At 37.3% G+C, this 16,485-nt stretch overlaps 1 protein-coding gene across 1 annotated transcript in view; it reads left to right on the top strand.

Moving 5' to 3' along the window:
• The window catches only part of ITGA8 (integrin subunit alpha 8), a 161,236-nt gene that overhangs the window by 124,242 nt on the left and 20,509 nt on the right, over positions 1–16,485 (top strand). Inside the window, exons 23-25 of the mRNA XM_030550460.1 lie at positions 3,375–3,455; positions 9,045–9,150; positions 10,989–11,147. Coding sequence (XP_030406320.1) covers positions 3,375–3,455; positions 9,045–9,150; positions 10,989–11,147 — 346 coding nt within the window. The remainder of the gene's footprint in view (positions 1–3,374; positions 3,456–9,044; positions 9,151–10,988; positions 11,148–16,485) is intronic.

Raw genomic sequence — 16,485 nt, forward strand, 5'->3', positions numbered from 1 at the left:
AGTATCTCCTTGTCCTACCCTTGTTGACTTAATTGCCAGACTCTGGCCTTTAATGAGCGTCTTTATTATGTACACTACAATAAATAATGGAGATATTTAAATGTTTAAATCATCATTTCAAAATGTTCCTCACAGCAGGAAGGACACACAGATAAACACCTAAACAGGGAAAAGGAAGAAAGGCACATGCAGGGCTTACTTTTCTCCAGAGAACACAAAGGGGTGTTTCATGCTCCAGCCCTCCCTCAGTGGTCCTTCCTGGGAACAAGGACAGTTTTAACTTGAGGGTGATGCTTCCTGGTTGCCCCACTGATAGAGAATGCCCAGGAAGTGTGCTAGATCAGTGCATCACCTGACGGCCTTGGTCATAGTCCTATTCATTCAGCACCTCATGCAATTAGTTGCACTAGTTGGCTGTAAGCTGCCTAGCAGAGGAGGCATCATGGGCATATGCCCCATGATAACATTCATCCCTTCCACCCATCAGACTTGGCTTTGCTAGGGCACTGAGCTTTGCATTATGCTGGCCGAGACCAGGGTAGAAACCAGGTGTGAATCACACTCGGGGAAGGGGGCGAAGGAAAAAAAAGGTGCATGCCATGTACATACAGTGAAAGATACTCGGGAATTTGTATAATCATTTGGTATATGAGCCAAATGGAAATTTAGTTTCAGTATATATGTCAGTCAGGTGAGATGTGATGGCTATATTTAAATTTAAAAATAAGATGCCTACCCATGACTCACAGAATCCTAACATCAGTGAAAAACATGGGTTATCATATGAGGTGGGGGGTTCTGACCACTCTCCTCCTTCATATGGCTAGATAGAGGTTCTGATGCTTAAAATCTGAGAAGCTCTACTCCAAGCCAATCTGAATTCTTAGGGAATCCAGACTGCTTATATTCCATTAACGGACGTGATGCATTCAGTTACAGGAGAAGAAACAGTTTAGAAATATTAGGTAGGAAAGTTCTGTTTCCAAACATTTGGATTAAAATGCTGCACAGCTCCCCCCATTCTGTCTAAAAAAAAATCATTATTTTATCATCTTGCTGTACTGTAAATGCACCAGAGGAGCAGTCAAGTTTATGTGTGTTCTAAATTTTAAGTAGTATTTCTACATCCTTAACGAAAGGATAAAACAATCATAAAAAAAACAAAGAAACAGGAAACCACAGTGAAGGAAAAGTAAATGACCTAACAGGAAAAGAAGAGTAAGCGTAAAACTTGTTTGGCTTGGATATGTGTCTCAGTATGAGTAGTTTTTCCATAGGAAATCAATAATTAATTTGCTCCAAAATAATATGCAAAAAATAAATATTTCAGCATGCCAAACGTGTAATGGTAATTCACTCAGAGCAACAAGGGAAGCTTTGCTTATGAGAAGAGGCCAGGGAACTAGTATTGTCTGTCAAATGTAGTTCCTTTTTTAATACGAATTTTGTTAGGCACAAATAATTTCCTTAGATATCTGTACAGAGAGGTGTGCAGTGCATATCGGTACATAGACTTCTTTATTTAAAATACTCGCATAATGAGAAAATATCATGAACCTCAAAGAAAACATACAAGTGCCCCAAATATTTGACCATAATATGATTCTGCGTAGTCTGAGCATATGAACTCTATGGAAATTAGAGGAAATGGAGTGCATTTTATCCTAACAAATTAATGTTATAATCGCCTTTGTATTGACAAATAAATTAAAATTTAACTTTAACTGCAGTCCCCAAGCTGCTTTCCGTGGCTGCAAGGAAGTGACAGTGCAAGACTAAATCAAACCCTAAACGGATATTTTGAAAAGGGAATGCACCAGTTTAGAAACAAATTAAAGTTGCCTCTAATTTAGCAATTGGGACCCAGAAGCCCTGAATCAAAACAGAATTACCCTAATACTTCTCAGTAGTTAGTAATGAGAATTCTGGCCTGTTCAAAATGTTTCCATTTAACTGATGCTACCAGATGCGATAATGGTAAACTATGACAGCAAAAGAGGCTCAAACTCTGTTGGAAAGGGGCCCTCTAGGCTTGTTTGGAAATGCTCAAAACCTCACTAACATTAGTCTCATAGTGAAAATGAGTTTGAAATCTCTAAATATTTATATTGCATATGATCTTGATCCCACAAATCCTTCCTCACATGGATAGTCCCCTAATCTTATGATCAGTCATAGTGAAGTGAAAAGGACTCCATGCACTAGGGAGGATTTGTCGGATGATAAGGCCTACATATTTGTTTATAGAAAAGTGAGATAATCACGCCTTATATCTGGGGATTCATTTTTATTGCTGGGTGAGATCTGGAATAGAAAAACTGAGGAAAAATGTAGTTCATTTCCATGATAGTTTTTCCCTGAGGGATTTTTTGTTTAATCTTATTGTTCTTCACACTCACAAGTTTGGAGAGTCTTAAAAGCCAAACAGTAACAGAGGACAGCTTGTTAGTTAGTCTTGCCATGTTTTCATGCACAAAATTGTTCTTGATTTTACTGGGATTCCCTTGCACAGACAGATGCAAAATCAGACCAGATAGTTTACATGGTCTTATAACCAAGCTAAACAAATTCTCTAAGTAATTATTCTTTTGTGTCATAACCAGATCACAAGATTTTCTAAAAGAAGCGTGATTTCATTGCATTATTAAAACATGTGATGAGATCAATTATTATAGTAGAACCCCTATTTTATTAACTAATTGGGGACTGAGGAGTTCATATGGTCGAAACTTTCATAAAATTGAATATCTCATAATTACAATAGGTGTAGTTCATAAGATAATTTATTATTCATTCAGTGACAGTGTACATAACAAACAGTAATAAAAAAATAAAGCATGTCTGATTTTTCTTTGAAAGAATTCCATCTCTTCTTTACAACCAAATCTCTCAATATGTTCAAACCCTGTCCATCTGCTTGGATGTTGGCTAAAGGATTGAAGTCATGTTCAGCTGCAGAAAGATGATTTGGGCGGCAGAAAAATGATTCACATAAGTGGTTGTTCATAAGACAGTTCATAAAATTGGGGTTCCACTGTATACAGTAGGAAATGAAATAAGAATGGCATAACACTCAACAGAAACAAATTAATTTTTGTTCTTTGAAATACACCCCATATATGTATATATAATAAGACATACAATACATTGATATATTTATATCCATGTGTATGCATCCTTGCATGTAATATGATTATTAATTTTTGTAGGTTCTAAAGTCAGTGATATAACATTTCCAATACTACCTTTTCTAATTAGTTGATGGTGGACACTGGCATTAAACTGAATTCTAAAGCGTCAACATGAGTATTAAATGATTGCTTTTCTAATTTTATACTTGAAACCTAACTAACCTGTGTGCAAATCTATTCTAGTTCTAATAAGGTTAATCCCACCAGCAACTTGGTTAACCTTCAAATCAACATCAGTGCTGTGGCTCAAGTGCAGATCATAGGGTAAGCACTTCAGTATTTCAATGCACAGCTTTAAAATGAATCTTTATATGACTGTATATTATTTATAGCCCGATCTTGCAAGCTCTTTCAAGTGCAGAACTCTCGCTGATTTCAGTGGATTATCACACACAGAAGCTTTGCAGGATGGGAGCTTTAGGTCCTGTCATTTGAAGTATATTCTGTTGTGTGTGCACATAAAAACTGCAGGTTCAATTATGGAGTCTGGAATTATCATAATAAATGACAACAAGAAATTTGGAAGGGGTATTAAACCTTTTGTTACAGGACATAAACTATCAGGATGAAACCTAAATGAGGCGGCAAGGGAGATTATCAAACATCTGCCTGCTGCGGGGTTCTTACATTTTCCTCTGAACCAGATGTGGGATAGTAGGCTAGATGGGGCCTTTGGTGTGATCCAGACTGGTAATTACTACAGTTTTATATCCTGACATATATTTGGAAACTGAAAAAGGCAAGAAGCAAAAGGCACTTGTGATAAATATTCAAAACACATAGTTAATCTAGAGAGCTTTCCACTTTGGTCCTGAACAGTGTTAATGATTTTGTATGGACAACATTAATTATTGCTTGGACAGTAGTATGCTGTTGCTGATATCTAAACTAGACCCAATACATAAAATGCAAGTACTCTATTACGGTTTGTGTCTAGCACACAAAAGCGTCCCAGGCACCTCACAGATCATAGAGAAGACATGGTCTCTGGTCCAAAGAACAAACAATTTAAGATCTGTCTCAGAGTTTTCTGTAGCCCTTTACCATAGTATCTCTGTGACCAATATATACTGGGATTAAAATTATATAAATCACATTATGAATATGTATTATTGATACCACATATATTAATATGCATTAAGCACACAATATCAATGTGACACATATTATGTCTAGTACTTATATTGCCTGAATTGGCCTTTGTCTTGTATAATTCTGAGAGAGAAAAGGCAAGTGAGGTAATATCTTTAATCAGATGAACTTGTGTTGGTGGAAGGCACTGCAAACAGCTATGGTTTTATAATTCTGTTCACTTATGCTAAGTATCCCATAAGACTTTGCTAAACTGAAGTAATCTTTGGCATTAGAAAATAAGAAACTTGTGTAAGGCAAAATACGTTAACATTTTACCCTGGAACAAGCTGAGGAGGTACCTTCACACACATGTTAGTTTCCAAAACAAAGATGAGGAAAGGTACAGAACAACAATTTATGGAACAAAGATGAACTGATGGATTGGATTTTAGTAACATGTAAAAAGTCTTATAACTTGTAAAATCATCCCGTAAATACTCCTAGCTGAAATGTGTTTCTTTGGGAGCAAACGTTCTGTGTAAGGTGAATTTAACAACACTGCATGAGACTGCTTCCCAAAAACTAGTATCGTATTGAACTTTTCTTCCTGTACTACTATTGAATTGTAGCAATAAACCTAACTGACATTGGTTATTTAGTCTCCTGAATGTATTTCATACTTAACCAAAGTGTGGTTAAGCAATTGACTATGCAATTTATCAACAGTCTAAGTGCTTCCCAGCTAACTGCATAAAGAAGCCTAAAAGAAAGGGGTAATTGAAAGGAACATGAGGTGCAAACCAAAGAACATGTGGTCTTCTGTTAAAGGTTACGTTTTTTGTAAAGCAGTGTTAAAGTGAGTTTGCCTTATTTTCTGTGATAGTCAGAGGTAGTAGAGAGGAAGGAAGTTGGAGAGAAAGAGGTGATATTTTCGGCAAGATGGTGTTATGGGAGAGGGTTTATAGAGACTGAAACAAAAGATGATTGAGAAGACTACATAGATGGAGGAGAAAGTGGAGATTGAGGATGCAGTAAGGAGAAGAAAGCAAAGTGCACTCTGTGAGAGAGAGAGAGAGAGAGAGGTGGGGGTTGTCAAGAGTAGGTGATGACTTCAAGGAACAGTAAGAGGTTAGAGAGAATGAGTGAACCAATTAGAGTGAAATGTACAGTAATCATAGCCCTAAAATCCCGGGGCTGCAGATTCTGGAGACATTCTTCCCACCCCTGCTGCAACTGGTGATGGTTAGTGCCTGTGCTCATAGAGGAATCGGTGCCTCCAGGAATATGCTGGACTTGGTGGAGAAGGGCCATTTGGGTGCAGCATGGCCTTTGGGGCCTGATGTCCCAGAAGTGCTGGTGTTGGTTCAGTGGCAGCCAAGCAAGCAAGTGGGACTGAGCATGTGCTGAAAGGCTTATCTGAACCAGGGACAAAATAAAGATATAAACTAGCAACAGAGCTGGTTGAAAACATTGCTATTTTGAGGGCAGAGATCTTCCCTATTAAAGTGCCCCCTGTTTTTCAGTGATGACTCTAACATGCAGGTGGTTGCATAGTGCATCCACAGATTACTGTTCTGTGGGCTCTTACTTGTCTCTCTGTTGTAATGCCTTTTCTACACTACAGTATGCATGTCTTTTGATGAAAATCTATGTAAACAATAAACAGCTGGGCCTGGGCATTTGGAAAACCAACTCCAAATATTGGAGAACTTACCCAGAAATAGGCCTTAAGGACAGGTGACCTGGGTAGCTGCCCAGGGTGCTGAAAACAAGAGAATTGTTTTATTAAATGACTTGTAGTCAGCACATTCTCCACTTTATGTGCTTGTTAATCCCTTTGCTTTTGGTATTTGCCATAAAATGGTGGATGTGTGAAGAAACAATCACATGGTCTTTGCCTGAGAGATTTTCCTAATTAAGGAACTGAACCTCAGAGAAGCTAACCACCCCAACTCTCAGGGGAGTGGGGAGAGAAATAATTGAATATTTTATTAAGGAAGTTTGACAAAATCCATCATATTATTTGCTGAATATATGTGTGACTTATTCTGCCACATCTGAGGTAGGGAAGATATCTTCATCAAATAATTCTTTATTTGTTTTAATAAATTATTGAACTATCCCTTGTTATGCTTCCTGTTGGATTTGATAATGCTGTTTGTCATTTTTTCTGCATCCTCAATCTCCACTTTCTCCTCCCTCTGTGTAGTCTTCCCAATCACCTTTTGTTTCAGTCTCTATAAACCATTTTTTCTTTAAGATATCTATGTCTCAGTGACTATTTGTGTGATTTCCACTTGTTCGTAGCCAAGTCTCTGGCAGACAACATCATAGGAAGGAAGTCAGTTAGTATGGGAAGACTTGTGGCAGGCAGAAGTTTCTTAACAAGGATTAGATTACTGCACACCCTGGGTTCTGCAGTCGTTGCAAAGATTTCCTGCTGAGCTATGAATGTTGTTTCACCGGTGATAGATACAATATCCTTTAACTGGTTTTGAAATAGTAAAGGAACAGAACAAAAAGGAATTTAGTTTTACAAAATGTAAGATGTGTTGGTAGCATTTCATGGCATTTGGAATACTTGGTGGTGAAGTGATAGGCATTTCGTACAATGGTACTTCTGTTGTAGCATGTCATTAGTAACTTGTGGCAAATCACAACCTAGGTGGCATATCACCAAAAATAAAAGCTAGCACATTACATGCCTTTCCTTTCACTTGAAAGCATATCACATTCTCATCAATCAGTTATTTATGGTCCTATGAGACCTTGCCTATTCATAGTGCAGGAAATGCAATGGTTAAATAATCCTGTGAAATTCCATTAGTTTACAGAACAAGAAACAACCAAACTTACTTTGAACCACTGCTCTGAATAGCAACCAGTGTATATCTTAACAGATGGATTTTTTTTGGAGGAGGAGGAGTACCACCCCAACTAACAAAAAATGCTTTATAAACTCCTGGCAGAAACTTATTATGCAAAATTGTACTTTTTACCCCCAGACAAGTACTCAGATTATCATTTTTATTCAGACCACTGTTTGTATTTATAAAATGGTACCTTTACTAACAGGCTATGACTGTGACAAGGCAATTGGTTCTTTTTAAGAAAGATAAATGCATTTTGAAAGCATAAGGAAAATTGAAATATTACTATGTCTAGTTTGATCTGAAATGTACCCTTCCTTTACTGGTTTTTTATGCAGGGCCAACTGACCTGGTAATGGAATGGTACATTATTGTGTGTGACTTCTATAGCTTTAATAAAAAGTAAAATATGTGATATCTTTGTCATAAGAAAGTGTTACAGAAATAAAGTGATAGCAGTATAAATTTGGTGACTTTCATTTAAATATGCAGTCTCATACCAAATTTTTAAAAATTCAGTGTTTTATAGTAGACAGGACTGTGTAAATTAACATTTTAAATTAAATATGGTGATATTAAAAGCATTTTTCCATCAAAATATGAAATATTACCTAAGAGAAACATCCAAAGAATGGTGAAATAAGAGTAAACGAATTATCATGATGATTGAGGTCACAGGTCAAATACAAATGAACGGGTAATATTTAGTTTGATTATTTATTACTTTTACACAAACCTATGTCTGTTGCAGGCAGTATTGTTGGATGTACATTGCAGGATGTACTGACCAGAACTCACGTAATGGGCTAGAAGAGAATCTTGAGCTGTGAAAGTTTAAGATCTCATAGGCTAAACTGGGTTAAAGTTAGTGATTGGATGGGAGGCCTCCATGGAACTTGCAGGTGCTGCAGGAAATAGTATTTGTGATTTAGATAGGAATTTTAAAAGAATTAACCCTACTCAGCCCTTTCTGAGACAGTAGGGAGGAAAATAAAATAGGAGTCTAGAAAAAAGTTGTGAAGTTCTAATTTACTTTGGGATGGAGATGCAAAGAAGGTAGAAAAGCATCTGATCCAGGTGCTTAGTTTTATTATGTACTATGTCTTTTTCTCTTAACCCTTGTTTACTGATTGTATGATGCTCTAACATTTTGGATAATGGCTATGAATGTTACTGTCTTTGAACCAAAAAAAGAAAGACGATCCAGTGTTTAGGATACTAACCAGGGATGAGGTGCACTGGGTACAATTCCTTGCTGCACAACAGACTTTTTGTGACCCTAGACAAGTTGCACATCTTAAAATGGGAATAATAGAACTTCCTTACCTCAGAAGGGTGTTGCAAGGATAAATACATGAAAGATTGTGAAGCACTCAGATACTACAAGAAGGGAGGCCAAATAAGTACCTAAAATAGATAAAATTGGCTTTGAAAAGGAAGTAGAATGTAAAGTTCTAGACTCTGGATACTCTGGATAAGTATGAGAAGAAAAGCCTGAAGTTTTTATGTAGAGCACTAGTCTGGGTTTTTAGCATTGTGTGATGCGTTCAAATACCAGAGTGAGGAGTATGCTATAAATACCTAGACAGATAGCACTCTTCCCTCCAAGTCAACAGAGAATCAGTCCTCTAATGGTAGGGAGCAACATGTTGCTGGAGGATGCCATCCTTCAGATGAGATGTAAGTCTGAGATACTGACCATTAGTGGTTATTAAAGAGTCTACTGCACTTTTTGGAAGCGTTGTCCCATTCACCTAGCATAAACTCTAGTGATCATTCAGCCTATCTAAAATGTATTTGTAGTTTCATCTGGATAAAGTAGTCTTATCTTTTTTAAAGATAGTATATCTGATGATAACATAGCAGATGAATCTGCAAGTGACATATTAAGCCTTTTTATTCATTACAGTGTGTCTCGTCCTCCACAAATTGTTTTGCCACTTCACAACTGGGAGCCTAAAGATGAGCCCACCAAAGAAGAGGATGTCGGCCCTTTAGTAGAACACATATATGAGGTATAATTTGAAATCATTTAGCTTCTAATAGGTCTGTTTCTGCTCCACTGGAGCTGATACAAGTCTTAATGCAGATATTGTTACTGTAGGCGTTGGTCCAAATTCAGTCCTGGAGTAGTAACCAGGTCCAACTCCTGTGGTTTAGTGAGAGAGGCACCAGTTTATGCCAGGACAGGATTTACTCCTTGGTCATTAAGGAATCCTAAACACTTTTGGTGTTTACTAAATACTAACCAAGAAGCTGTGGAAGCACATCAAAGTGAACGCTGAGTTTTTCCATTGACTTCAATGGGTTTTTGAGGTGGTCCTATGAGAACTATGAAAATGATAAAATATGTTGCCTTTAAACATATAACTCCAAAAATCACAGCAACTTAAATGCAACAACATGTTCTCTGCTCTCTGAGTGAAAGATGTGTAGCTTCCAAAACAACAACAAAAAACTTCACAAGTATACACAAGGAGGCTTTGTGTATTAATATTTTGAAGAGTATATCTTTCCATCATGTGTTTTTTCTTTTGGAGATACACTGATTAAATAGAAAGGGGCTGGGGGTTCATGTTCAAAACAAGTACTTTGAATGAACTAGACTGAATACAGACCATGTTTTGAATTTGATAAATGATCTTCTGCAAGAGGGTGAAACAAAGTGCTTCACATATGGTTACAATTCACAAGCCAGTAGTCAGGAAAGGATAGGCAACTTGAAACAGAGAAGAAACCACTAAACTTAAACAAAATTATATTGTTAAAATTTGCAAGCCGATTACTGAAGTTAAATTAATCAGAGATATCAACCTATGAACAAAATAAAGTGTTATATTCTAATTTTACAGCTTAACATGTTTCTACAACTTATAATAAGGATCTTCATGTTACCTCACTTGGGCTCTGATGCAGCAGTGCACTTAAACATGTATGTAACTTTCAGCATATGTGTAGTCCCATTGAGTAAGGAATCCCCTATGGTTTAGTCACAAACAAAACTTCACTGAAAAAGAAGTAAGGTTGAAAATATGTGTCACTGGGTTCCAGTTAAAGCCCAGAAACAAACAGTGCACTTTCTTCACAAAAAGAAGTCTAAAATGTCTCAGAATGAACAGCAAAGCATCCAGCCTATTCCACTCTTACACTCATACCCAATTTACGCCACCTACTCAAACTTAAAATTGCCCTCATACATTTGCGAAAGTATATGCTCATGTGAAAATAATAATTTAGAAGGTTCTGGGTGCATCATTTCTTTTCTGTTTTTTTTTTAACCAAACTTCCCAGAAAATCTCTTCTCTGGGATGTGCTGTGACCCCTGCGATTTCAGGAAGATTTTGTGGAAAGCTGGCTTGAAGAGGTTTGAAAACTGGATTTTTAAAAATGAGGCAGTAGCTTGAGCCTTCACTATGAAACAGCTATTGCTGCTCCCTCAAAGGAGGTTAAGTTCTGACACTGATGCAACAGCTATAAATTTCCCATAGCTTTATTGTTGTAAATGAGGACAGAATCTTTTCATCCCCACTTTGTAGGCAATTGCAGACCTTAGCATCAGAGATAAAAATATAAGTGAGAAAGCCACTAAGCACTTGAATATTGACCGGGACGTAGGAAACCTGCGTGTAATTCCCACATCTGCCAGTGCCCTACTGGCTGACCCTGAGCAAGTCACTTCCCCTCCCTGTGCTTCAGATTCCCCACCTATAAAATGAGAATAATGATGTTTACCTCTTTTGTAAGGCTTGTTGAGATCTGTGGCTGAAAAGTGTTGTAAGGTCTAAATGGATGTTGTTGTTGTTCCTGGCCTTGGAAAGTTCTACATTGATGGGTTTTGTTATTTATTTGACAGCTGTATAATACTGGACCAAGTGCCATCAATGAAACATTACTCCATGTTGGATGGCCTGCATCCAGTCGAGAGGAGTCTCTTCTTTACATTCTTCATATTCAGACACATGGCCCATTGCAATGTCAAACAAGCTCTGCTATCAATATATTCCAAATAGAGGTAGGATACTTGCCACTGTTTTTTAGCCTTGTCTACATTTTGTTTGCTCTTTTTTGACTGCCACACCAAACTGAGAAGAAGGTTTCATTCAGCTGTTCACAGTGTCACCCAGATAATTTTCCTATCTTTGAAAATGTCGCTATTTAGAATGTATAGAATCTGATAAGCTTTGTACCGTGATGTGTGTTAAATCTCTATCCTATTTTTTATCAAGAGACTCTGGTTTTAGTTGCAAGGTTGGAGCCCCAACAATTAGACACAAGATGATTTTACGAAGGGGAACTTTGCTCTCTCTGTTTTTGAGGGGCAATTTTATTACAGCTGTAAATAGACAGTGCAGGATTTTGGAGCTCTCATGAGACCCTGTAAATTCTTATGCCATTAGTTTGCAAATGCCAGCTCCCAAGAGCTCAATATTAGGGAGATACTTGCAGATGCTCACATATATCAAGGCGCCTCAGTTTGACCTATGTCTACACACAACTGGTTAATACATAATGAAAACTGGTTTGTTATCTAATGCACATTGCACTTTCTGACAAAACTCTGGGTAAATCTCATAACATGCAAGTATTCTGACTTTTGTGGGTCAAGTTCATAATTTCACAAGTTTATGAAAATGTTAACTGTGGAAAAGTATTAGCACCCTACCGCATTTAGTTTTTTGGACTGAAGACTCTATCGTCGTGCAATTTTTCTTTGGTTTGAGAAGTCTTTGGCATTTTTGCTGCATCCTAATCTAATGCTAAAAGTGTACGCATGATAACTCAGCATAATTACATCAAATTAAATGATCAGCTGGAAAATGTCTGGGTAACTAGTCAAGATTACTAGTTGCACACTTTCCTTCTCTAAATTAATTCAGATTATTATTGATTGCAGACATAGAAATAAGACTACTTTGTAGAGACTAACATCTGACTCTGATTATACTTATATTGGCTTTAGACAAGTGTGACTTCATTGGTTAAGTATTACTATAATTTATATTACAATAGCAACTCAAATTGGCAAGTCACACAGAAATGTACAGTAGCCCCCCAAAAGCTTACAATCTAAAAAGAGGAAAAAGCAGATAAAGGGTAAATCAGAAAGTCAGAAAACATTCGGGCAAAATGCTCAGAGAATGGTGCCTAGCACACGCATTCTTACTGCAGCTTCTTAAAAAATATACATAAACTATCCTACCTGCAATTTACACATAACCTTTTTTGTTCTGCTAAATGACAATGAGTAGGATTTCATTCCATCTGTACATTAAACGTGCTAGCAGAGTTTTCTTGTAATGCTAGTAAACTTACCTCGGTATCCAGGTACATTCTCAGCTATGTGCATTCATAGTTCAAGACATTTTTGTCAGATTGATAAGATTATATCATGGACACTTTTAGTTTTCTGCAATTGTTGAACAGAAAATATCATGTTTGTTTGTGATCAAAAACTACACTATGATTTTGGGAATATGATGCCCCAGATGCTGGTCAGCAGTTGGCTGAGAATTCTTGTCTATATTCTTCCTGGTGTTGACCGTGAAAAGACAAGTTTGTGCCTCAGTCACATTATCTGAAAAATAGGGATAATTCTGATTTAGGAGTGCTGAGGATTAACAAATTTCTCTTTATGCTTAATAAAGTGTTCTGATATCCTCCAATGGAAGGTGCTATAGCAGTGCTAAGTTTTAACATCACATAAATAAGTTCACTAGTATTGTACAAGATAATCAAATGTTTCTTCTCTAGAAATGAAAATTCTCCCATCTTTTATTCTTCCCCTTCTACTTCCAAATGCTGGAATCATTTGGCAGAAAAAAGACTCAAAGTTGCGCATCATTAATGATTAAAGTTTGAAAAAAACAATTGAGTTCCTGAAATAAAAATCTACAGAATAATGATTCGGTATTGTACTATACTTGTTATAACATTTATTTCCTTAGTAAGGTTGCTCAACATCGTCAAGTAATTTGAAGAAGCTTTCTGTCCATTTCTTAGACTTAAACAATTTCATACACAAACTAAATATTATGTACATGATTTTCTTAAACAAGATTTCTAATACATATATCGGGTATGACTTTACTGCAGTTTGCAATTATTGGAACAGTATAAATAAATAACTTGCTATACATCTCATAATACTTGCCAATTTATTCAGAATTATTGGTGTATTATAAATACAGGGGGCAACTCTGAGATAAAACCTGAGGGTCCTCACTGAAAGGTGACTTTAAGGTGCAAGGCACAACATCCCAGAGCTGCCTGATGGACAGGCAAAGACTGACAATAGTGGCAGCTCTGCCACACCCTTTTAAAGGGCTCTGGAATGCTTTCCCTCAATGGCTGGTGGAGACAGAGTGACTTTATTACTCCCCCTCCTTCCAGCCTCCTTTGACGTGGCTAACACTGCTAGTCTCATGAAGTTCTTGTGCTCAGGTGAGCAAAAGAACTGGAAGTTTAGATTGTAAGCATTTTGGGGCAGGCATCATCCTTCCTATTCAGTCTTTGTACAGCACCTAGCACAATGGGGTCTTAGGGCTGGGATTCCTAGACACTAGTGAAATACTAATACTAACCAGCCCCTGTACGGGGCACAAATGGCCCCTGGGGAAGGCTTCTTGCACAACAGAGACACATCTTGCACTCATACTCAGCAGTCAACCATAATAATCTGGCATCAAGTTTTTAACCAAGTCTTCACCCACACTTCCATGGAAGCCAACTCAAATTTCCCTGAGTAAAAACCTTAGAATTTGGTCCATTCACTTTTAAATACACTTGTCAGGGTTTCTTTCCCACTTGGAACTTTAGCGTCCAGAAAGTGGGGACCTGCTTATTCCCTTCTAAGCTTAATTCCTAGCTTAGATCTTATCATGCTGCCACGAACCCAAAATATAGTGTTTGAGTACACTCTTTGTCCCCCAGAACCTTTCCGGGGGAACCCAAGACCCAAATCCCCTGGGTCCTCAAAACAAAGGGAAATAAACCATTCCCCCTCCTTTCTTCCTCCCAGATTTCCCCCTCCCCCAGGTTACACTGGGAGATCACTGTGATTCAAACTCCTTGAATCTTAAAACAGAGAGGAAATTCACCTTCCCCCCCCTTCTCTCCCCCTCTCAGACTCTCCCTGAGAGAGAGACAGTGAACCTAACACAGAGAGAAATTAACCTTTCCCTCCCCTTTTCTCCTTTCCCCCCACCAATCCCTGGTGAGTCTAGACCCTGTTCCCTGGGGTCTCACACAAGAATAAAAAAAATCAATCAGGTTCTTAAAAGAATACTTTTAATTAATGAAAGAAAAAAGTAAAAATTATCTCTGTAAAATCAAGATGGAAAAATGTTTACAGAGTCTTCAGCTATATAGACTAGAGGGACTCCCTCCCCCTAGCATAAAATACAAGTTACAGCAAAAAGAGGTAAAATCCTTCCAGCAAAATACACATTTGCAAATAAAGAAACAAACAAATTGAATCCGCTTTCTATCTATTACTTACTATCTGGAACCTGAGAGTCTGTTTCAGTAAGACTTGGAGAAATCTGGTTACATGACTGGCTTCTCTTAATCCCAAGAGAGAACAGAGAACAAAGAAAAACAGCACAAAAAAAAGACTTCCCTCCACCCAGATTTGAAAGTATTTGTCTCTCGATTGGTTCTTTAGTCAGGTGTCAGCCAGGTTCACTGAGCTTGTTAACCCTTTACAGGTAAAAGAGACATTAACCCTTAACTACCTGTTTATGACAGCACTATTTTCTTATCAGGCCCTAGTGATTTTTTTTTCACTACTATTTACACCACAGTTGCTTGTCATTTTTTTAATAAATTGCCTGCTCTGTTATTTATATTTCAAATCTAATGGTTTGTTTTTAGCTGGCATGTATGGAGATTTTTTTTTTACATTGTATATTCGTGTACTTTAAATTGTATAGTATGTGAATCCCCAGATTACCTAAAATGATAAACTCTATCTCCATGTAGTCACATTGAGTTTCTTTTTATAGCTGCTTTTATGTACTCGTGGTTTTTAATATTTCAACAAAAATCCATTGTTTCTGACTGTGCTATAAAATTAATTGCTGAGTGCAATGCTGAATGGAATGTAACACACTAATGGTAGGTACTAGGTATGAATGCCTGATGAAAGATACAATATATTATTATTTTATACTTTGTGGAAGCTTTTGCTTTGTCAGCAGTATGATGCACTTATCAGTATAACCTTTCACTTGTCTCTCGTTAGTCATTTTTACAATGAAATGCTTCTCAAATTATTTCAATGACCCAGGCACAAAAAAGGGACCAACTGGTTTTCTATTCTGTCATGCATTGAAATTATTTCCTTTCTATAGATCTGATTCTCTGTTCATAGCAGCTATGCAGATTTTGGAGTATGAGATAAACCTATGTATGTAAAGCCTCGTAGCAACCTTTCCACAAAGCACTGATCTGTCATTGTCTAGACGGTGTATTTTAAGATACACATTTGTTATGGCAGATCCCCCAAAAAGGAGCTGGGTTTGGTTAAAAGTCAGGAAATTTAGCAGAACGCTCCAGTTCTACATATTTTGCCATGAGAAACAAGATAGCTAATTTATTAAACATTACTGATTCCAGATACTTCTTGGGGTAAACACTTCTTGTGTGTAGCCAGTAGAGAGTAAGTTGTGGGAGAAAACAGAGGACCACATGCAAAATCTATTACAGATCTGTATAAACAGGGATTTCAGAGTCTAATCTATGCCCTACACAAGGGCAGCTATGTTGATAGCCGGCCACTGGGGGTTGAAATCCTCAGTGTAGACAAGGACTACTTTTTCACTGGTACATTTCAGCTTCAGTCTGGCTAGTGCTGCTGTGTATTCCAGAACCAGCTTAAACAGCTACTCTTGAAAGTGATGTTAAAATGGTACTAACAACAAATTTTTAGGTTTGCTAAGAATTCCAAAAAATCAAGATTTGTTCAACCCAAACATTTCAGTTTTGGTTTGAACTAAATATTTTGGGTTCAGTTTAGAGCATTTTAAAACTGTTTTTATTTGAAGGAAGTTATTTTGAACAGAAAAATCGAAACAGGTTGTTTTCGTTTCAACATTTGCAAGTGTTTCTTTTCTGAATATTTCTTGTTGCCTGTTTGTCAACAGGATTATTCAGTGAAACCAACATGAATTTGCAGAATGTTTTGGTGTTGGTGTTTGGTGAATCTGCACTTTTTACCTACCCCACTTCCTCCAAAAAGTTTCAGACAATTTTTTTTTCCTAGTTCTAGAGATCAGGATAAAGGAGAAATGCTCCATTTTCCTTTGAAGTTCAGCAGCTGAAAAAACCACTGGTGAGAGCAGGCAGCTAAC

This window comes from Gopherus evgoodei, chromosome 2 (assembly GCF_007399415.2).
Source record: "Gopherus evgoodei ecotype Sinaloan lineage chromosome 2, rGopEvg1_v1.p, whole genome shotgun sequence".
In the NCBI taxonomy this organism is placed as follows: domain Eukaryota; kingdom Metazoa; phylum Chordata; order Testudines; family Testudinidae; genus Gopherus; species Gopherus evgoodei.